The sequence below is a fragment of the Meles meles genome, chromosome 14 (assembly GCF_922984935.1).
Source record: "Meles meles chromosome 14, mMelMel3.1 paternal haplotype, whole genome shotgun sequence".
In the NCBI taxonomy this organism is placed as follows: Eukaryota; Metazoa; Chordata; class Mammalia; order Carnivora; family Mustelidae; genus Meles; species Meles meles.
Window position 1 is genome coordinate 15,161,900 of NC_060079.1, and position 24,455 is coordinate 15,186,354.

The following is a 24,455-nucleotide window of genomic DNA, read 5'->3' on the forward strand; positions in this document are numbered from 1 at the left end:
AATAGAGGGCATAGTCAAATCTAACAGACAATGTCAATTCATTGTCGTCATCCTGCCACTCTTTCTCTTTCTCGCTTTATATTTTGCATTATCTCCACCGTGCGAGTTATAATAAATCTAAAGGTATGTAAACCTTAATGTGAAGTGGGAACAGAAGCAATCCCTTCTCATGGTAAAAGTAACGCGAGTGCATTCCAGGTGGTGACGTGAGTTCATTCCAGAATGAAGACTGTCTTGTTCTGCTAGAGAGGGAGTGTGCGTAATAATGAAAAACAGAGACACTGAAGCCCAGCTGCCTTGGCTTTGAGTCTTGGCATTGCTAATCTCTAGCTGTAGAACTGGGGACAACTCAACTAACCTCTTTTGGGCCTGTGTTTCCTCATCTGTAAAATGGAGATGATGAGAACTATAATATTTACCCTGCAGTATTAAGAATATTAAAGGAATAGCGTAGGTAAAGTGCTTTCAGAAGAACCTGGCACATCGTAAGGTCTATACTATTTGTTCTTTCTTACAATGCTTATTCAACGTCTATGGCTTAAACACAATTTGACAGGTACCTTTGACTTACAGCAGATATTTTTTTTTTCCTTAGGAAGGAAATTTCTAAAAATAATCAAAGTTCAATGGCCTCAAATGTTTTCTTTTATAGCAAAATCTTGAGTCACTTTGAGTATCAGCAAAATATTCAAACAATTGATACTCTGTGAAGAGAAGACATTTACTTTACTTCTTAGCCATTTGTAGACAGTTCAGCTTAAATTGTGAGCTTATAATATTATGAGCTTACAAAGAGAGTTTCACATTATAAGGAAAAGCCACTGTGTCACAGCTCAAGAGACTGATTTTAATTCCGATTTCTCCACCTTTTAATGTTGGAGAAGTCATGTAACCTCTTCAGGCCTCTCCCTCATAATCAGGAAACATGGTGGGGCATGGAAGTAGAGCTGCTTAGATCAAAATTACAAAACCCTCCTTGCCTTCAAGGCTAAAGTTTATAAAAACTTGTATCAGAGACTCTCAACTTCAAAGCATATTCTTAGATATGCTATCCTCAGGGAATTCAAGTTAGAGAAGTAGAACAACTGTTCCGTTTTGTTTTCTAAAATGTAAAACTGAACTTCCAGGTGAGTGAGTGTGAATCACCAGTGCCTACAGGTGAATTTTGTTGATTCTTTCTATCCTACATACATTTTAGGCCATCAGGAAGAGAACTCAATGCTCCTGCGTGTGCTAGATATCCTTTTTTTAGTCCTACAGATCCCCACTCTATACCCTGCCTTGTGCCCTGAGGATCACCCGTGTGGACAGCATTCAAGGGGATCCATGTCCTTTGGCTTCCTTTCATTTTTGGCCAATGGGAAGCCCTGGTGGAGACCGAGGGAGGACGGAGGGTGAGGTCAGGGTTTTTACCCTACAGATTCCCACCCACTGCCAGCTGTGTCCTCTGCTCAAAGGATCCTCTCTCGTTCTGAGCTCTGGCACCCTCTCGCTCTGCCCACAACTTGGTAATAAACATTTTTAGAAATAAATCTTCTTCAGATTATCCCGAGTGTGCCGTCTGCTGACTGGTGGGATCCTGTTTGACTATGGATAAGGACTACCCAAGGAGTCAGAACTGATTATAATTTGGTACAGCACAGTACAGCATGGGCAATACAGTGAATAATACGGTAATAACGTTGCATGGTGATGATGGTGACTACCCTTATTGTGGTGGGCGCCTGCAATGTACAGAATGGTCGAATCACTATGGTGATGGAACACTGCATGTCAATTCCACTTCGGTAATAATAGCAATCATGAAAGCTGCTGATGGTGGAAGGCTGGAAGGAGAAGGCAGAGTTGGGATTGGTGGTGAAGAGAGGAGAAGCAGAAAGTAAAGAAGTGAGAAGCGGTGTGGAGCAGAAAGGCAGGCAGACCCAGGCAGCAATACTCGTGTCTAAATCAGCATCAGTGTAAGCCCTGGGATGGCAAAGGCTGAGGGAAAGAGACAGCAAAGAAAAATGGTTGAGAAGAGACTTGGAAGTCCAAATACACCATAGGATACGTGAGGTTCATTTTGAATTAATTCTCTTTATGAAGAGTAAAGGGGAGGCCAACCTACCCTCATACAACTGAGCGTATTGTGGGAACCCAGCAGCACGGAGCCAGTCGCATGCTTCCTTCGCCTCAATTTCTGAAAAATACAAGAAAGGGAAATGTGTGAGTCCAATGGCCACACACTAGCACTCTACCTTAATCAAGGAAAAACCGGTGAGCATTATACAAGTTATTACAAAGCAAAATTGTTCTCAGGTAAGGCTGCGTAAGTAGGCCTACCAGAAATGGGGGTAAAATGAGCAGGTAGCACACAGGTACTTAGCTGTCTATTAAGCTTATCTTCAACCTCGATCCACAAGTATTTGGATAATAACAAAACCACAGATTACAGAACACAAAGCCTGAGTTTCAGGCAGGGAAAAATGTCTTATTTATATACCAGGGAACCATGGGGCTACAGAGAAGGAGGAAATACTTCCTTATGATCTTTTTTTTTTTTTTTTTTTTAGCTTTTAAAGATAAGGCTAAGAATAATTATCCAACATTCTTTAATCCTTTTACTCTTGGGATAATGAAGGAAAGAATACAACTAGATGGTCTATGAAAATGTATTTTTTCACAAAGAAAGGTATTACAAAAATCCAAAATATTGTTATTTCTTTAATTTTTCTAATGGCTTTAATTCCCAATGCCTTCCAACAAGATCTTCATTCATCAAGCACATTAGAATGGTTTCAAGCTGCAGAGTACAGCATGGAAAAGCAAAGGTGGTTATCTGGGAGCTGAGGCGAGTTTGACAGGGCTGCTAGAATCTCTGAGGGCCGAAGCCAAAAGGTCGATATGTCCTCTGGGTGACCATTTCGGGGTGAACGTACCAACAACACACGGGACCACCTGCCTGGAGAAGCTTGTGGAGTGAAATGGGAGGAGTCTACAGTATGTGAACCAGGTCACTTTTTGACCTTGTGAATCCTGGATCATTTCCCAACCACAACTCTGTTAGATAAATACAAATGCAAGGGAAAAGAAGTTCATCTGTCAAAAGTCCAGTTTCTCCAAACAAAATAATACAGCCTATTATAACAGCTTTCTACGCAGTGCCCACTAACAGTTTCTCTGCTGTTAGGATGGAACCTGCTCAGATCACTGTACTTCCATTTACTCAGATGTTCATTTCTCCCCATAGCAAAAGCCGGAGAGTACAGGGTGTTCTTGGGGCAACGGCAAAATAACGATCCACACTAACACGGGCTGCGGGCCTGAGCCTGTGTACCTACACTAAAAGCACAATGTCTGTGCACTGAATTCAGGAAAACAATGTCTGTGCAGCATAACGTTTAATATGACAGAGCTATCTGCTGTATGTTAGGGAAACAGACCAAAGGCCAGATCTTGCACAGGCCCCAATGGGAAGAGCAAACACTTTCCCCATCCCACTAATCTGGCTGGACATAGACTGAGATTTGTCATGGAATTCAGGGAAGCAGAAAGCAGAGCTTGTGGTGGTCCTTACCCCAGAGTGTCTGCTGCTTCTGGCCTCTCCCAGTCCACTGTCATTCCAGTGACTGGCATTTCTAAATCTTGAGTTTTTTGCTCGCATGAGGGTTTTTTCACATAATGGGTACAAGCACAGCCCTAATATGTACTCATTCCTGCCATGTAGGCAACAGTTAGAAATACAAAAGCACCAAGCTGGAGATAAAAGCTCTGGAAAGCCTTTTAGGAGGGGGTGTCTCTGAGATCCACAAGTGCAGTTCAAAATGGACTGTACTGTATTGGCTAATGTGGGCCTTCCCTTTGAAGGTACGAAGGGCAATTACTGTATGGCCTGAGAGCCCTATTCAGTACTCCTTTGAGAGTCCTTATAAAAAGGCTTTCGCTTTGAAAATCACACACGTATTTCAGGGGAAGTAGGAAATGCACGTTCTGACCTAACATTTGGAAAACGTGGTGAGTTGCTACTGAGTCATAAACAGACTGTCGCCTTCTAAATTTTCAAGCTTCAGATTTGCTTTCTCTTTCAATACAACGTAGTGGTTAGTAAGGAGGAAATATCTAATTTCTGGGCATTCTCTAAACTTAATTATGAGCCAGCAAATCTTTTTTTTAAGATTTATTTATTTATTTGAGAGCGCGCGCGCGCGAGAACGAGAGCAAGTTCAAACAGAGGCAGTAGCGGAGGGAGAGGCTGCGTCAGGCTCCACACTTGACACTAAGTCCACTTGAAATTCTCTCTCTGTGCCTTCCCTGCTTTATGCACACCTGAGCTCTCTCTCTCAAATAAATAAGTAAAATCTTGAAAAAAAATTTTTTTAAAAGTTCTTCTAGATAACTTGACTTTGTTTTTTCACAAGACAAATAAAGACAATGAACTGAAATTCTACGCACACGTAAACATGGATAATCAAATCTTAATCAGAACTCAGCTAAGTCAAATCCTCAAATAGGCCGATTTTTAGAATGGGTAGGCATTTAGCTGTTAAGTCTCAGAGTCAAATACAGCAAACACTGCAATTAGTAAATACTAAATGAGAAGAAACCACAGCCCAGCCGCGGTGGACGGTTCCTCGCCATCACTGTCGCACACCCAACTTGCTATCCTATTTCTGAAAGTCTCTCAAATAGTCCCGTGCTCTAGCTGTAGGCCCAGCACCTTGATACCTCAATCTAAGGGCAAAATGAACTCTCGTTTACCACCTACTAACAAGGCCATCGAACAAAATAATCACACATATCTAACTGGTATCAAATTTGACTTCTTCCATCACCTTGAGTTGGAGGGGAAAAAAAGAGCCTTACAATTTCTACTGAGTGAGTCCTCACAGACCCGACTAACAATCAGCCAAATGCTACTGTTTTCCCCACAGCATGTTACACTTGAAGTGGCCAAAATGCTTACAGAATTAAAGAGGAATCATTATTGCTGGTGTCATCATTTCACCAAGATCCATCTAAATGACATTTGAGGAGAGTGAAAATCTCTTTTTCACTGTGCTCTTTGCTGGGTAGCACAATATTCTGCGAAAGCTTTAAGGGCCATTCAAATCACATTTCTGTAGTTCTATTTGTTCTCTATTTGCAACCCATACCTGCCCCCCATGGTAGCTCTAGGGCCACAAGGCAAAGCACCAGGTTGCTGTAGTCTACTAAATGTGGGGCAGAATAGGAGAATGCCCTTGGACAGACTGGTCTACCGATCTCTACTGAGATCGGTATGTTGCCCCAACATTACATTACCTGAGCAAATTCCATCCATTTGGTTCCCTACCATGAAAGGATTTCATTAGAAATTTTGTAACTGTTACATGTAAAAATCATTTCTCTTTAACTCTGTAGTGGGTGCCTACTTTTGCCTGCCCAACATCCTCACCCACTTCTTCAGATAATAAAACCTCTTTATGTTCAAAGCCTCTGCTATATAGGTTAGATGGGGTTGACAGTCCTGGTCACCCTAACCACATTCCTTGGCCCCATCACTACCACCCAAATGCGCATGACCTACTCCTCAAGAACACCTGGTCCCCCTTAGTTCAGGAAGACCAAGGAGCCTTGGGATCTTACTTAGGTCAACAGTTGTTTGGAGGCTGAAATCAAATAGTTGCAGGGGGAGATAGCCAGGTGTTCAGTTTCTGCACAAAAACCAAGCGAACCTTTTCACTCAGTAAATCCAGAAGATGGTTTGGTGCTAGGCATGCCCTTCTGCCACAAAACTGTGATTCTACTTGAGGGAAAGTCACTCACTTTGCTTCGGTTGCCTTTCCTACATGTTGAGAACATGATGTGGTCTCTGTTGAGAGGCAGATGTGTAGAGGGAGGCTGTCTCCCTGGGTGCCTCAGGAACTGCACATCAACGGGCATGGAAACAAAGTCGTTGTGGAAATTCACTATAGCCTGTACACTGGTTTTCAAGAGTATTATGGTATTTCTTAATCATACATGCTCAGTATTGAAAACGTATTTAAAAAACACAAAACCACAATGAAAGAAACAAGTCAACTCTTGTCCCATTACCAACACATAATACATGTTACTTATCAAAATGGTAATCGTTGTGATATCTTTCATTGACTACCTTCTTCACATAATAATACATTGTGAATATTTCCCCATATAACGATATTGTTGGTAAAACTGGGAAATTTACTTTATTTTGAGAAGTATGCTTATTTTTAAAACTACGTGGTTTTTGAACACTGCCAGTTGTTAATCACAGCTGGGAGGTTATAAAATCAAGGTAGCCAAGAGAAAACAGTTCAGTAGGACTTCACCAACACAGGCTGATTGTGGAAAAGGCTGGAAGTCTTCGTGAGTTAAGAGATTTACAAGCTGTTTCTTTAAAGAAATATGATGTAGTGATGTTTGGAAAGTCAGGTGGATAAGGTTCTGGAAGGCTCCAGTCAAGTAAGGTGATATTTTGAGCACAGCAAATTTGCTGCCGAGGTTGGCAGGCCTCCTCTCATGTTACAATCTCATTGAATTTTTAAACTGGTGTTTCTTGAGTGCTTGGGAACGGCGTGTTCTCCCAGCTAAGCATTTTAAATACATTTTTTGGTTTCCATTATTCTCGGCGCAGCAAATACTTTTTCCATAGCTAACTCAAAGGAATACTATTCTTTTCAAATGACCAAAAATTCAAATTAGAACCAAATTAAATTTTATTATTATCAGAAAGTTAGCTGGCCAGAAGGAACCTGGTCTACTGTTAAAAGTTTATGAAATTATACAGAGGCGTATGTATTTATGTTGTTCTTGCAAATCTCCTAGAATTTCAGTGGTCACACTGGCTCCAATTTAAGTGGTCTTCTTTCTTAAATGTTCATTAAAATACTCAAGAGAAGAGGGGAAAAAAGACATCATGGGTCTCCATGTGATTTAGAAGAGTAGGTGCTTTGTTTTTTCATTTAAACTGGCTAACATGGTGGGCACCCTGTTTCTGAAAGATTATGGGTGACTCAACCACCACAAGTTGTCTGCAGTGGATACAATTAACACTATTAAAGTATATCAAAGGTATTAACATTTCAACACACTCATGGTTGTTGGCTTAGGATAATTGATATGGCTGAGTTAGCTTCATTATTAGTGTACTACTTTAGACCAATGACTCTTTCGTCTTCAGATGGAATTTCTCAAGTGAAGTCTCTATTTATTGAAGGTGTATTTAATTGGCCATACAGTAGGCTAGTTTTGTTAAAACCAATGCCAGAGCATCCATTCCAACTATAGACAGACAAGAATGATGCAATAATTAACATTATATAGAACTAGACACTACAGCCTTCCTTCTCCAAGAGCGCTTTATAACCCCAATCACAGGTGCGGGATGAAACATCAAGTTTTGTAGTAATAAGAGACTGATTTACAGTCTGCATCATGGCGACAGGATATCTCTTCCTTGTACTCTTTGAATTATTATAACAAGTTTATTGTGATGTGCAAAAGGCCTGAATAAGTCTTAAATGTTTACCAAGTAGTTTTTTTTCCTAATACGCATAACCTTTTCTTTCCATTATATTCTAAGTTACTAGTAGAACTAAAATACAGGTTATTTAGAATAATTTTAAGATTATTGACTATTGAATATTCAAATCAGTGAACCAACTGATAAACACCCATTTCATCTCCCCCATAATGTAAGGAACCTTTTTAAAGGCAACTTTTTCCTTAATGCGTAGCAAAGTATCTTGCTGTCAGTTAACAGAGAACTAAAGAACAAAATCTGGGAGATATATAGATCTGTGAGTTGTACTCAGTTAAGGTGGGGATCCATGGCCGTGTTTACATGTACTATTTTCCTGAAAGCAAGGATCACATTCATGTTGAGACATACTACCCCATCACTAATTCTTAACCCTAGCCTTACTTCAGGCCTTGAATGATCTTCTGCAGGCTGGACTCGTATAAATCTAGTCACTTGAGAATAATTTCTATCAGAGTGAAAGAGGATCAAGCAAATTCAACACCTGGGTGGTAGGTCTATTCCTACTCGCTCAAGGGTTGTTTTAGTCACTCTTTTTCAGCTTGGTTGGGGCAATCATATATATGTAATTTATTAATCTGTTACTAGTTTATTTAATTATTAAATTTATAATGAAAACATACATACACATACATGTGCGCACGCACACACACACACACACATTTCCTTATACACTCACAATGATTCTCTGCTCTTTCCAGTTGTCACAGAACCTATAGTTCTCCTCTACTAACTGGAAAGCAAATACTTCTCATCCCGCTGATGTCTGGCTTTGCCATATGACCCACTCTGGCCAACAAAATGTGAGCAGAAGCAATGTATGCTAGTTTCGAGCAAAATTCTTCAAAAGCTATCACCATCTAGAGTTCTTCCAGTTTTCCTACTCTTTTCCCTGTACCACGAGGCCAGTATACCTCAGACAGAAGCTGTTCCTTCAGCCTCGGTCCTGGAATGATGGCACAGGGAACAAAGCCACAAAAGACCAGTTATGGACATGTAATATCAGCAAGAAATAAACTTCTACTGTTTTATGCCACTACAACTTGGGAGACAGCTTGTTACAGTGACATAATCTAGCATAAACTAATTTAATGCAGGGCTAGATAGTCATTCTAGAGAGAGAGAATATGGACCTTTATTTCAACTTGAAGCTGTTGCTGGATATGTTAGTGCGCCCTAGAAATGAACATAATCAGTCTCAGTAATCATTTATGCTTGGAATTCTGCTTCCCTGCCTATGGTGCATGGCCTCTATGAATTAAAACCATGTCGGGGCACCTGGGTGGCTCAGTGCGTTAAGCGTCTGCCTTCAGCTCAGGTCATGATCCTGGAGTCCTGGGATCGAGCCCCTCATGTTGGGCTTCCTGCTCGGCGGGGAATCTGCTTCTCTCTCCTGTCCCACCCCACCACTTTTTCTCTCTCTCTCTCAAATAAATAAAACCTTTTAAAAAAAGGTAAACAATCCTTTCATGATCCTCAATCACACGCAGCCACATATGTGAGTGTGTGAGAGCACACACAGCCACAGGTTTTCTCTCTCACACACACACAACAGAAAACCAAAAGTTCAGTTGCAACTGAACAAGGAAAGTCCTCAGGACTATAAATACTATTCCTTATGCCCGTATTCTTAAAAGTATAAAAGAAAAGAACAAAAATTTACAATCCCAGCCCTCTCCATCTCAAAGAAAAAGAAAGCGGAAAGTGTATGCTCTGCCAGCCAAATAGTTTCTGACCAGATTGTTTTGACTCAAGTTTTCCATGAGGCAGAGTAGCTCTTCATTCTCTCCTTTCATTTTGTACAGATTGTTCCCAGCAGGCGCCTGTGGTCTTTCTCAGGGAGCCTGCATGCAGACGCGAGCATAGGACACCCCCAGCTTTTTGAGGTTGTGGAGCCACTGCCTGCCACAAAATCCCAAGAGATCCTTCATGGCGGAGGCAGTGAGGCAACCGAACTGCAAGGTAGGGGGACAGAACGTTGCTGCACAAAATGAAAAAGAAGCTCATCACCCGCAGGCCTTGGCCAAAGTGTCGCCATATTGACCCGCCAAGATAATAAAGTTGAGTCGTCTTTCTTGGGACAAGGGAATGAGATTCTGGGGATGACTTTTTCTCTCTGTCTTGGCTTCTTCAGCTTCTCTAGGAAAGGTGAAGAAGAGGAGTCCCTGGGAGCTGGGGTTGGTTCTCAGGAGCAAAAGCTCTAACTTCCTCCAGGTCAGCCAGACTGGCAAGTCTCCGAGGGGTCCCTGCGTATTCGCGGCCTTGCTGATGAGCTCCTGCCTGGGGAGGAGCAGCTGGTCTGGACAAGTCCCACCACTGCTAGGAAGTCAGATTTCTTGGTTTCGGACAGGTATTCTCTTATCCTATATTGCTTTAAGGGTTTTATTTGTTTATTTTTAGTGTTAAAAAATATGCATGTCTTTAGGGACTCAAACCCCTTCTCTATTTTCAGACATATCTGAAAGTCTGTACTTGTAAAGGCTTATCTGCTATTTTACTTAGTCCAACTCAGTCCAGCTCCTATAGCTCTGGGAACTTCAACGACACCAGAAGCTCTCATGATATCAAGGAAAATTCTACCGTGCAAGCCTCAGAAGAGAAATGGAAACTGTCCTCATAAAATAACTCCAAGAACCCGACATATTCTTTTCGAGCCTTTCACTCCTTATAGGGCTGGCAGAGCATTATATACTTACCAAAGCCACTGATTCCCCATTCAAGGCTTTGTGCATTTAATTTCTCAGCAATTCTAATACCTGGATCAACTGAAATGAGTGTCTGCTTCATTTAATCCCAAGAAAAGATGTGTACAACTCAAGTATAATTTCATTATCTGACTATATTAAAAAACTTGAGAGTGTCTCTGTGTGTGTACTTTTTACTTTTAAATATTTACCAGAAAATAGTCACTGGGATAAAATATTTACTGAGAAATTTTCAAAGTGTCCTTGCCAATTTTCTGGAATGTTTTCTGCTTGTCTGCAAAGGCACTCATTTTGCAAATGATTTTTTAAACATATATCACCTGTCTCAGAAAATTAGGGCCAGACTTAAGAAATTATGTTTTCATTGGGTTTTCAGCTATGGATTCATTTTTTTTCCCCCACCGTGTTCTTCAAAGCCAAAGTGAGCGCTGAGCTCAGAGGTTTGCCCTTTAAGCATTGGGATTTTTATTTTGCGAATCATTAGTAGACACTGACATTATGTATCTCCTACAGAAAGTGATTTAAAACAGGTTAGGTCATTGAAATAGCTTTCCTGATTTGGGAGGGAAGAGATTAAGATTCAGGCTGAAGGAGTGGGAAACAACTTATATACTGGAGCTCTCCTTTTCCTTCAGACACAGTGATACATTAATGACCGTCCAACCACATGGCGTACTGATATTAAAGTCAATTGAAGCATCCCGTAAATATACCACGAACGCAATCAAACAGATTTAAAAAGAAGTTATGTAAACTGTAAAGAGTTTTAATGATTTACTATGTATAGCAAATAACTTCTAATTTTAAAGAACACCGGGCCTTAATAATTTTGTCACAAAACCTTAAACTTCAGATTTTAAGTTTAAGACACAGTAGGAAATGGCAGAAGAATGTGCCATGCAAACACATAAGCACTTCTAAATGAAGGTTGAGGTAGTTCTACCTTATAAAATATAAGTAGGACTTCATTACCTGACTAGTTCTGGGCATATAACAATTTTTATTAATTATAGCCAATAATATGATCTTGACTAAGATGCTTGTCCAAATGTTCACTGAATTCAGGTATAAAATGGTTATTTCCCTTCTGAACAAACTTGAACAGAGATTAGAGTGACCAAAAATCCCCTCTTAAATGAAATCTAACAGAAAAGTAGCAAAATCTAAACCCAAGATTTGAAACACCTGAAAGAAAAAAAGGAAGAAAAAAAAGGAAAGGTCACCACAATTCTATCATCTAGGTATTAACATTTTGTTGGCAAATGGTCTCCTTCTTTTATTACAAAGATGTGCATGTGTCTAGGCTAAATATACTATATATTTTACACAATCTTTAAATAAAATTATAATGTGCATTTCCACTTGACAACGCCTTTTGAACCTCTTTCCAAGCCAACTGATTCCCTTTTCAATCATTCTAGATGGCTGAAAAACATTCTTCCTGCCATAACTTTAAAAAGCATCTTCTTGTATCAATTCCGATGTCATAATCGTGGGTTAAAAATAATAAATTCAGTTCTCTGGAGGCTTTTGCTCTAAAGAAAGAATTTTGCCAGAACGTGCATCCTGGTGAATGTATTTCAGGGAGTACTTGTGGGTTGACATTTCTCATGTTATTTTATATTCTGGATTAAGACCCATCTCATATGGTTTTGATTTATATTCTCAGCAGACTTCAAAAAGGAAATTCCAAGTGGAGTTTATTCATACACCAGAACTATGTTTAAATGATGCTACAGGGATGTCTTAAACTAACACAAGTCAGGAAGTTCAAAGTTAAGGTTAGATTCTGGACCATGTTCCCACCTCTTCCTTCTTGGTATTTGGAGAGTGGAGATTTTATGGAACAGCTGTCCCACTTGTCTTTGACCTCCTGCATATGTATTTAGATAATTTCAAAGATGCATTTCAAAACTTTATGTCATAAACTGGTATTTTCAAAAGCGTGTTGCTGAAGTTTCGAGGTTACACTTACAAAACAAAACAAAACAAGACAGATATACTAGACCAAATAGAGAAAAACTCCCCATCTTGTTTTAATGACTAGATGAATATTTGGAGTCCACATGACTGCCCCAATCCTTTAAATAATCAAAAGCAAAATGTGACCCAAATTTCTAAAACCAGCAATTACACCAAGAGTGCCTCTCTTTAGAACAAAACAAGTTTATTTTTTTTTTCAGTGTAACAGTATTCATTCTTTTTGCACAACACCCAGTGCTCCATGCAAAACGTGCCCTCCCCATTACCCACCACCTGTTCCCCCAACCTCCCACCCCTGACCCTTCAAAACCCTCAGGTTGTTTTTCAGAGTACATAGTCTCTTATGGTTCGCCTCCCCTCCCCAATGTCCATAGCCCGCTCCCCCTCTCCCAATCCCACCTCCCAGCAGCAGTTTATTTTTGTTCAGGGTTAATGTTATTGTTTTAAAGGGGAGTTTAAAATGAAGATACAAGGATGCCTGGGAGGCTCAGTAGGTTAAGCATCTGCCTTTGGCTCAGGTCATAATCCGGGGTCCTGGGATGGAGTCTCACATAGGGCTCCCTGCTCGGTGGGGAGCCTGCTTCTTCCTCTCCCCTTGCCCCTCCCCCCTCCCCCCACTCACACTCCTGTGCACTCTCCCTCTCAAATAAATAAGATCTTTTAAAAAGATGAAGATACATTCTAATTTCATTTTGCTCTTAACTAATGGCATATCTATAAAATAAAAACTCATTTCTTCTTCTGTTGAATACATACACTCAGTTTTATGAATTAGTTTTTTAAAAAGAGCCTGTCGATTTGTTTAGAAAACATCCCTTTATTTGAGGGCATACAGAGACTAACTGTTACAGAGCAGTAATATGGCATAAAGTTTTAGAGGCAAGGGCTGAGTTCAAATCCTACCTCGACCTCTGATTACCTTCACGGCCCTAGACGGGTTAACTACTTCAGCATGCTTCAGTTTCCTTATCTATAAAAGGGGAATAAACAGCAGTATCTACTTCAGAGCACTGTTAAAAGGGTAAACTGAGTTGTTAGCTGTGTTTGCTACTAGTAGAGTGGAGGATGCTTATTGTTCCTTTCCTACAATAGAAAATAATGGTTCCAATGGCTTCAGATGCTCTCCACTCAGCTTCTTCATTCGGTCTTCAGAAGCAGAAGGCATTCGTGTTACTGATTTATTTGATAGACATCCAGGGGGTGCTTGGGATCTGAAAAGCTTGCAATTAGGCACTGTAAGCAGGGTCTTGCCCCGAAGGTCTCTAAGCCAAAGCAGGGAAGACAAAGAAACATCCAGGAATCACTAATCCCTGAAAAGCAAAAGCCTCCCAGAGCAGGACAAAGTCCTACAAGGCTCAGAGCAAGTGGGGGCACTTTGGATAAAGTGACCCGGACAAACTTAGCAGGTGAAATGAGATTTGAGGCAAAAGATGGTTGGCTTACCGGTTCTGCCCATGGCAATCCCTCTTCTGCCCACTGACTGCTTTTGAAGCTGGGATTCCTGTGAATTGGGGTCTTTCTGGATTAGAAGCTTATGCTCCTTCATCTGTGTCTGCAGGAGGGCTTTGGGGCAAACACGGCCCTGTCCCCTGCATCCAGATCCTTCTTATGATAGGAATCTAACAGGCAATTCGTTTTTTACATTCTGTGGAAGACTTTGTTCCACTCTTTCTGTTAAATAATGCTGTATCTCAGGAAGCCATGTTCCACACAATACAAGACAAGAGGTAATGAGAGTCATAAATGAAATGTGACACTTTGAAAATGGAACTAAGGGCTTCCACAGGCTGTTTCTTTTAGGATATCAACACCAGGATGGGGAAGACAGCCTGGTGATTATAGTTTATGATGTGCTTACCAGTTAATAAGTAAAATGTTAGCAATAACTTGCTTGATATGGGAAGATCTCAAGGGCAAAGATGTGTTTAAACACAGCAACCCCATCAGAACCTTGGGAAAGAAATCCATATCAGATATGTAGGCTTCATTAAGGAAATGCCTTCAGAAGATTGTTTTTCCATGTTATGAGAAAACAACTGAACAAATAAGTAAATTATTAGCAAGGGATATGGGCTTTCTGTGGAGTAATGACTGGGAAAAGTCGAGGGTTAAAGTGGATCCCAAGGTCATTGGCCTCCTGAGGTCAGGAGTCTCCGGGATAGGCTTCCTGTCAAGGTCATTCCCATTATTAGAAACATACAAGGTGTCTATTCAGGGACTTACTTCATGAGGAGGCAATCAGGAAAATAATTGAAATACCACTAAAATACTTCAAATCCTTTATATTTAAAAGCAAAGAAATATTTGGCCCTTACACGTAAACGATCATAATTACATTTCATGACTGCTCAAATTATACCTAATCCTGAACAAAAAATTTAGAAAGCAGTCTTCTTTGAACTTTTGTTTTTCCAAACCAGGGAACAATTAGCACATATTAACACACACACACACACACACACACACACACACACACACACACACAGTTGACCTCTGACTGACATGGGAGTTAGGGGAACCCACCCTGCAACAGTCGAAATTTTTGACTTCTCAAAAACTTTACTAACGGCCTGTAGTTGACCCGGAGTCTTACCAATAATGGAAACAGCTGATTAACACATATTTTGAATGTGTCATCTGTATTATATACTGTAATCCTACAATAAAATAACTAGGAAAGAGAAAATGTTATTAAGAAAATCATAAGGAAGACACTTTGACAGTATTGTACCGTATTTATATTTAAAAATCCACACATACATCGATCTGCGCCGTTCAAGCTTATGTTATTCAAGGGTCAACTGTGTATGTGTGTGTGTGTGTTTAATTGAGATGAATTTTGTCTTGCCTAGACTAAGGGGTTCTTCACCTGGGGTTTTAGATAGAACTCACAGTCATGGGAACTCCCTCGAAGGCAAATACTGTACAGGTGCTTTACTCGCTGAGATAATGTAGCTTTCATTAGATTCTCTGATTCACTTATTCTATTACTAAGGTGTTTACATTTACCCCAAGGAGAAAACTTTATGCGCCCCGTTTATAAAAGGGTCAGCTTTTTCCTGCCTTGTTTCCTGTGGGCAATCAATTTTTTATTTTGGCACTTAGAGATAAATGATCTTTCTCTCGCTCTCTCCCCAGCCCCAACACACACACAGGCACACAAATATATATACAGGGACACAGACATTCTGTAAACATGTCATAGGTGAAACTGCAAGTATCCTTAAATAAATACGCAGATTTTTTATCCTTTGTCCAGAGCCTTGCCAATAAGTGTTGGCTGAAAGAGTGAATGGTTATATGAAGAGGAAAATATTTATAGCTTTTAATATTTATAGGTCAGTAAACACCCAAAATAATTTTTAGATATTCAGGCCCCTCCAAACTCCCCAGGCTATTGTAAACATTGGAACATACATTGTGGAAGTAACTTGCAAACCGGAAATCCCTATACGAAAATAAGGTAAGAGGCACCTGGGCAAGGGGCGCCTGGGTGGCTCAGCGGGTTAAAGCCTCTGCATTCGGCTCAGGTCATGATCCCAGGGTCCTGGGATCGAGCCCCGCATCGGGCTCTCTGCTTGGCTGGGAGCCTGCTTCCTCCTCTCTCTCTCTCTGCCTGCCTCTCTGCCTACTTGTGATCTCTGTCTGTCAAAAAAATAAATCTTTTAAAAAAAAAAAAAAAAGAGGCACCTGGGCAACTAAGCCGGTTAAGCATCCTAGTCTTGGTTTCAGCTCAGCTCATGATCTCAGGGTTGTGAGATCGAGCCCTGTGTGCTCCTGCTCAGCATGGTCTCCTTGAGAATCCCCCTCCTCTCCTTCTACCCCTCCCTACCCTGCATGCTCACAGGCCTGAGTGCGCGTTCATTCTCTCTCTCTCAAATAAATAAATAAATAAATAAAAACAAAATAAGGTAACATTATTCTTCTAGCTGTGATTCTGCTAGGAGACCAGTCTCCAAGATACCCTTAGGCAGCAGTGTCTCTGTAGCCTTTGATGGGGCCTGTGCTAGGGCAGGGTATTTGATATTGTCCCATTCCTGACAGGAAGAGTCATTTCTGCTGGCTCGACCCCCTTTCCCCTCCCTCTGCATGGAATCTCTGGGAATCCCAAGGGCACAGATGACTGTAAGATTTGGTCTTGAAAAATTAACAGCAAGAAAAGATTTTCCTGTTTTTCTCCCAAAGGACTTCCTCTCCCTTTTTAAGATCATCAAATCTGACTGCTACATAGTCATACTCTGCAATAATCAGACACAACCACAGGAAATGAATATCATAGAACTTGCAAATGTTTTACCACTATCTTTAGTAAGAAATACACTTCGTATAGTTGTTAACATGCACATACACATAGAGACTGAAACAAGGTTTCACAAAACTCTAGTTACACTCTAGTTAAACTCTAGTTAACCCTAGTTACATTTATTTACAAAATGCCAACTGCCATTTTCTTTCCTGATTTTTCTTTTATTAAAAATTTCTGGGTAAACCCACTAACTGACTTCCTGACTCCCCTTCACTTAAAGAACACGGTCTTGGATGACACTCTGTTCCTTTAGAAGCATGGGGTTAAATAAATGAATAAACTGAACAGAGTTCTAAGAATCTGACACCTGGAGGTCTTAGACTCCTCCCCCTCTCACCCCCCTCCACATTTTCACAACAAAATCTCAAGACCTGAATTTCTCTCTGAAATGTGTTTCTCAAACTCCTATGCTCCCCACCCACATTCCCTCATCACACCCTTAGGACCTACTGCAACAGACCTCCTAAAGGATCTCCCCCCTTCAGTTCTGCCTTCTGAATCTCTCTACAGCATAAGCCCCGTCATTCCCCTTCAGACTCCTTAGTGCCACCCTGTCACCCACAGAATCAACTAGCAGCCCACTCTCCCAGCACCGGCGCCCTCCCTCACTGGGCCTCTGCCTGCTTCCGGGGGCTCATGGCCCATGTTAGGCCCAGTTGTGAGGAAGTGCCTGGGGCTGGCTGGTCCCATGGTGCTGTTTCACTTCCCACACGGTGCTGAGGCTGTTTCCTCCCTTCGTCTGTCATGTGCCTCCTACTTCTTGTTCTCCTGCCTTAATTGCATTTTCTTCTATCAGGATTCAGCTTAGGACCTCACCTCCTGAATCCCAGGTTAGCCTGTTCTTCTCTGGACTTTCTTAGTCTCTTGCGATTCTTACGAGATTAGCCTAAAAGGGTCCTATTACATGTCTGTCTCCCCACGAGACCACAAGCCCTTCAACGGCAGAGGTAGCCTGATTCATCTTTGGCATCTCTAGAGTCTGGCAGAGCCCTGGGAACCCCGTGCTCCGGGCACACCCAAGGGCAGAGAAGCCAGGAGTGCTGCTTCTGTTCCATGGCTCTCCCGGGAGGCCATCTTTCATGAACTTGTTTTGCATTAATCCTCCAGACTAGTGCTGCTCAGAGGTCTCTGGCGAAGGTACCTGTGCCCCCTGAAAAGTCTCTCCCGCTTTTTTCTTCCTTTCCTGGCTTGACTGAAGGAGGCCGAGGGGCACACGCTGGGTTTTCATAGCTTTCTGTTCCACTCCATTTGAGAAGTCTGCTGCTATGATTCTTGGGGCAGAGTGTGGGCTGAGTGCCAGCCCTAGTCTCAATCAGTAACAAATCAATGGCATGAAATCTCACGCAGCTTAGAGGCATTCCAGATGTGGATTTGGAATAGTGTTAGGAAGTCAGATTTGGTTCAGAGTCACTTTGAATCTGGAAGACTCTGGGAGGGTGGCGGGTAGTTCTGCTATTGAGCAAAAAGGGTTAGATCTCCTTGCCAACAGATCTGAGTCCTCATTCAGTGTGGACCACCCAAATCTCCCTGGATATGCTCCAGAGGAAACCCAACTGCCTGAGGCCACCCCAATCACACCCTCAAAGGACTCAACCAGCTAGTCCTTGATGGCACCCCTGGGGAAGGGCGTTTGCTTTTAATCAGGGTAGATTAATGCCTCTCTTGAAGCATCAGCTGACTTTGGTTCTCAGGAGCACAGGGAAAATATGTGACACACTGAGGTGACTTTCTCTGGGCACTAACTAGATTTAGTTGGAGTCTGCTAGAAAACTCTTCCCTTTACTCGGCTTAAAGGTTCTCTTTCCTTGAAGGTGTAGCTTGACGGGCACCTCCTCCAAGAAGCCTTCCCAGAACATTTCTAACACTTAATGGTCTTCACTGCTCCACGATTTCCGGCCATCCTGAAATGTTATTTGACCTGACAGATGTAACCATGACTTCTATCTATTTACAGACTCTCAGTCTCATCAGAGTGCATTTGTAAATAGTTGGGGCTCAATATAGGTTTGTGATGGTTGTGGCTGTTTTGGTTACTGTTAATAATTAACATAAAAATAAGCCTGTATAAGAGCTGTGGCTGCTGAGTGATAGACCTCCTTTATTTCTAGAGCTAGGAGAGTATACAGACCTGGCAGAAAGCAATGAATGTTTTCAACGGATGAAGAGAAGGCAGGAACAGATAAGGAAAGGGAGACAGCAAGCTGAGACCAAAAGCTTTTCAGTGTGGCCATGGAGAGCCACATGGAGAGGATGGGCTTACTGGAGGGGTCCCTGAGCAAACTGGGTTGCATTTTAAAGTCTCAGTTTCCCATCTGCGAAATGTGCGCAACTTCCTCCATACTCTTCAGAGCAGCTGGAAGGCTGTTAACAGAAACTCCCCAACAAGGAAGGCAATTTGGTTTACCGCGGCAATCCTCGTCCCTGGCACGGGGCTTCGGACTCATGTTGTGTTTACATTTGCTGAACAAAACGAAGTCTGTGAATTGACGAGGAGCAGGCACTTAAAAACTGGAGCTGTTATTATTGACTAAAATGAGTACTTTACACGTTTTTTCCACTGATGCACTCCAGTGGCAGAAGAAAATAAAGCAGATACCCCCAGATTTATTTGACATTTCTGCCCACAGAGAGGAAGAACATAACATACCCATGCTTGCTTTAAAACAATAAAACCTTCACTCATATTTTAAGAAAACTGATGCCCCAAGATGATGGACCACCCTCTGGCTTCTCATTCTGCTGGACATTCTGCCAGGCTGGTTGGGGCGGTGGGGGGAGGGGGCTCGGGTGTACATTTAAAAGAGAAATTTTACTTTTAGAGAGGTGATCTGTTATTACTGTTTACCAACAATCCCCCTGAACACTAGAGAATGTGAGGTTCAGGCAATCCCAAGCGCATTCAAGCCACAGGGATGTGAAGTCAGACCCGGAATCTGACTGGAACGCACGGGGGGTGCTCAGGCCGTGCAGAGCTGACTGCCATCCACGTTTAAGATCACAGGAAGGAGGCAGAGTCTCTGCTCAGCGACATAAAGCACCGGCTTTGAAACAAAAAGACCTCCTCAAATGTATTTCCATAATATAGCAGAAGATCTCAGGTTCTGATGACAATTTGTGCATTTTATTCAGGAGTGTACCCAAGGTCCTGCAAAGGTAGCCTCAGAGATGGAATCCAGACTTCAACCCTTATCGAAAAAGCCGGTGCGGCTCTCAGATGGCCCCAGAGTAAAATCCCAACATCTGGGGACAGCATACAGTTCTGGAGTGCCCACCGGGGTCCCCAGCCTGTCCATCTGTGTTTCCACTGGCAACAGTGCCCCGGACATCAGCGGTACTGAACACCTCGCGGTTCCCTAAAACCACCACCTCACCCTGCTCCCAGTTGCTGCTGTCTTAAGGTACTCCGCCTGTGTTTAGCATGACTTTCTCCCCCTTCATCAGATTAGCGAATTCTTCTTCCCCCTCTATCTCTGTAATTCTCGGCTCTAGTTTTACTTTCTGTGCAGAAAGAGTCCTTCCTGCAAAGACCTCCTGCTCCTGGCCCCCATATGAGAAAGGCTTGCCCCAGTCTCTGGGCTCCCCACCCAGCACTTACCGGGCACCGGGATTTTCGCTTTACTCTGCTCTCCTGTTGCCCTGCACCGGCATTGTCTTTGCATATCCCACCAGCACCAACCAAGGGACTTGGTGAATGTTTGCGTGGCAAACTGAGGAAGCTTCCAGTACAGAGGCTCAGAGAACTTCAGAGCAAGGAGTAAAGGATAGTCCTTTCTCATGCTTCCGGCCACTGAGAGTGGAGAAGAACCTCACTGCTCCCCAGTGACCTGTGAGGCATCAGCAAAGATTCCAAACCTCCACACTTCCTTTGCTCATTGTTTTCATTCGCATTAAAAAGGAACACCATGGATTTGCATCACGGACTCAAAATAAAGTCACGGGGAGAAAGGATTCAGTTTGGAACAGAAAGAGTCCCACATCCTTCTAATGTATCAAACCCCTAAATGCAACTGAAATGTCAGGTGGTGTCGGTCCTACTCGTTCACATTATCAACAGGGTCTTTTAACAGCAAACAGAAAGAACTCTCTACTCACAGCTCAAGAGTTTCCTTAGGATTCCAACGGTTAATCGTTTATTTGAAAATTCCAAATATTTCCTTACATGCCCTTTAAGAAGATAAATACTGTTTTGAAATATTCCGCAGTTGACTACAAAGAGCAAAGACAATATTTCTAAAGGACTTCCTCCTTCTTGGTGCAAAGAGTATCCTCATAGCGCCACGTAGGTACTAATGAACCACGTTCACAACCTTGCTCAAATTTTACTCCTGTCTTCTGTGTCCAGTGTGGTTTCTATTTATAATCTAAACAGTATATTATTTAGATAGCCCGCAACCTCACGTATTTCCTAACACAATAATGGTATCATCATATTTAGAGTATTTGAAATTAATAATCCCCAAAGAGCGGGAAAAAAAATCCATACACCTTCGGTTTACTGAATTCTAGGTTTCGAAATTCTCTTTGGCATAAGGGCTCCTATTAGCAAAACCCAGATCATACTAAATTGCCCATAAGCTCTGCCAGAAGGCTCCTCTCTGAAATTCTGCCTCAGGGATTTACAACCATTCTCCTTAGGCATCATATCGATAACTCTTTGTTCCCAATCATGCTGTGAAAATAGATGGGGAAGAATTCACAGCAGAGCTTTGAGATGCTTGTCTGGGAAAGTGGGGGAGTATCACTCTTGCTGATGTCATGGTCATTTCTGAAATTCCAGCCCTGGCCACTCTCCCATCTGGGTTAATTTTTGAATCTGGAATTCTCTCTCCCAGACTTCCCTCACTACCCACTCACCTGACCCCTGGGGGAACCATGAGTCACTTCCTGTCCTTTAAGCTTGTGGCTAAACTTCCCCTTCTGAGCCTTGGTCTGGGGGTGGGGGGTGTTGATCAGGGCACTGGGAGGGGGGTGTTGCCTGGAAGGCTGCCAGGCAGAAGGAAGACAAGGGTCCCACTCCGTCCATATACTAGAGTGAGATGCTGAGGACTGCTAACTCTTGATTTTCTTTTCTTCTCTTTTTTTAGAAGATAACTATTAGCATCACAGTATTGACCTGACTTGGGCATTGAGTCAGGCTGATTTACCTCCTGAGTTTATTAACCTCCTAATTCCACTTTTTGCCTTTCTACTGCTTATTTGTAACTTCAGAAAGGATGGTGAGTAAAATAAATAAAAAGCAAATTCATCAATCTTACATTCATGAAAAGTCTGATTGCACAAATCTGGGACCTAATTAAAAATAAATGGTCATCTATTTCATTGAGAGTGGCATCCTTATTTGTCACTAATATTAACAAACTGGATCTAGTACATGAGTCTTAGCTTTCCATGTCAGTTTTGTTGTTGTTGTTGTTGTTTTTGTTTTGTTTGTTTTGTTTTGTTTTTTCTTTTTTAAAACAGGTCAGTTTTTAATAAAAGGATATTTTTACTATGATTTTTTTCATTAAGTTTTTAAAAAATAATATTGTGGAGGGACACTAAGTCCATATTTCACAAATCTGTGAGCAGCCAGTCTCCCTTGTAGGTAGGCCGTGCGGAGAAGTTCTGTGCAAAGGTATGTGATCACTCACATGCCCTGTGATCTCCCACCCCTTCGCCGTCTCTATCCACAAGGGGTTGTGCCAATGGCCAGGTGACCTCAGGACCTCAGAAGCTGCGTGTTGAGGAGGAGGAGATTGGTCCGCCTAGACCTAGAGCATCTTGTCCCAGTGTGAATGGGAAACAAACTTTTAGCTGGCTGACACTGTAACATTTTGAGGATAGGGACTTCTGCCTTAGTTGATGTTGAATCCACAATGGCCCCCTTAGGCCCAGAAAAGAGTAAGTATATAGCCAGCATTTATGGAATAATGAATGAGTCCTAAGAATATGCACATGAAAAACTAAAGTGCACACACAGAGTTAATTCTGAGAAAAATCTCTGAGGACCCTTTGCTCTTACGCACACACACACACACCACACACACGCGCGCGTGTGCACATACAAACTTGACCGTCCTCTAAGTATTACTCAAAGTTCTTGTTTTTTTGGTCCACTTTTGTTTCATGGAAACCATCCAACTTCCAATACACACCACACTCAGAAACATTGTGAAACAGTTTCTTTTGAAAAAAATTCAATTCCGGCTCCCTCACCCCTGCCCTGAAATAAATCCAATCTCAGTGGACTGAACGGGTTTATTTCACTGCTCATCAGTTTTAGAAAATCAAATATGTTTCAAAACAGTTTGGAGTTATCCAGGCTCTAATGTCAGATTCCCCCAGGGGATAGTGACCGATGGGTGGGTTTCTTGGTTCAGAGTTCAATTCATGAAGAAACTTCTTGCCCCTGTCAGACTACTCTGTGAAAATGACAAATGGTTGGACACTTTGCCTTGATAACAGAACCCACAAGTCCCGTATACATTGTATTTACTGTCTGACTAAAGTTGATTTCTAGGCTAAAGACTATGAGTGAGTGGCATTTGTTGTTTCCTTTTTAAATTAATTGTAACTAGGTATTGGAGCTATAAGCTTAGTGTCTGTTGGGCTGAGTCAATAATAATTCCACACCTTGTATATCTGCTTCTTTTTGTCATTTAAAAATGTTTTGTTTCCTTTCTTTTTATTGTCTAAAAAGTAACAGGGGAGATAACTTGAAATAAAATAAAATCATAAGAAAGAGTTACAAATCAACATTTTAGAAAATCCTTTTGTATATTGGCAAGAAGTGATAGTAGGCATCTTTATAAATTGTTTGAAATCTCCAAGGTGGGGGGCGCCTGGGTGGCTCAGTGGGTTAAAGCCTCTGCCTTCAGCTCAGGTCATGATCTCGGGGTCCTTGGATCGAGCCCCGCGTGGGGCTCTCTGCTCAGTGGGGAGCCCCTTTCCCTTCCTCTCTCTCCCCTCTCTCTGCCTGCCTCTCTACCTACTCTGTAGGTATTTGATCTCTGTCAAATAAATAAAAATAAATAAATAAAATCTTTAAATAAAAAATAAATAAAATCTTTAAAAAAAAAAAAGAAAGAAATCTCCAAGGTGGTTGTATCTTTAACACTCATATTAAATGGCCAGTTATAAGAAAGAAGCAAGGAGAAAGTGGGAATGGAAGGAAGAAAGAAGGAAAGAGAAAGGAAGGGAGGGAGGGAGGGGAGAAGAAGGGGAAAGGAAGGGAGGGACAGAGGGAAGGGAAGGGAGGAGGAAGAGAGGATGGACTCCAACCGTAAGTCATCTTGTCAGATTACCTAAACAAATCTCTGGCTGGTGCCCATAGAGTTAACCTAGCACTAGCACTCCAGGACACTTCTATCTGTTGTATAGGAACCTCCTTCTAACAAAGAAACCTGCTGCTCACCTTTCCTGCTGTATATTGGTGCCCTTATTATGGACAGGGCCCAGTTTATAGCTATTTCTCAAATCAGAAACTTGGACATATTTCTCAATTTCACCTTTCTAAATAGATTCTTTTTGCGTGGCTCAATCAGTCTCCCATCTACAAGATGGTTCTCTGTACCCTTTACTCCCTGTCCTGAGTAGTCTGGATTTCTAGCAGCATTTCAATAAGAGTCACTGAGGATGTACCACCTTACATCTGTCTCATCTTACTTTCAATTTGAATCTACTATAAATCATTTTAACTACTATTGCAAAAATGATGATCCCAAGCCTAACTCTAGATTTATGTTATTTTAAAATTTAGCTTTGTAACCCCCTCTGGGGAGAAACCACTTTCTCACTGTACTAGGCACCCAGTGATCACCTAGCAAGTTCACATTAACTGATGAATAAATATTTGGCTAAAGCTCGTTATGGTTAATGGATGCCTGTTTGGGCTTTATTTTGCCCTGAACCTCATTTACTTCAAAAATATCTTAAGGATTTACTGAGATAGGCATGAAAG

The 24,455-nt window shown here is 41.8% G+C and overlaps 1 protein-coding gene across 7 annotated transcripts in view; it reads right to left on the reverse strand.

Moving 5' to 3' along the window:
- STARD13 (StAR related lipid transfer domain containing 13) overlaps window positions 1-24,455 on the reverse strand; it is a 513,277-nt gene that overhangs the window by 60,872 nt on the left and 427,950 nt on the right. For all 7 annotated transcript variants that reach the window (XM_046028279.1, XM_046028283.1, XM_046028278.1 and 4 more), the window contains one exon: window positions 2,108-2,179. In XM_046028279.1, coding sequence (XP_045884235.1) covers window positions 2,108-2,179 — 72 coding nt within the window. The remainder of the gene's footprint in view (window positions 1-2,107; window positions 2,180-24,455) is intronic.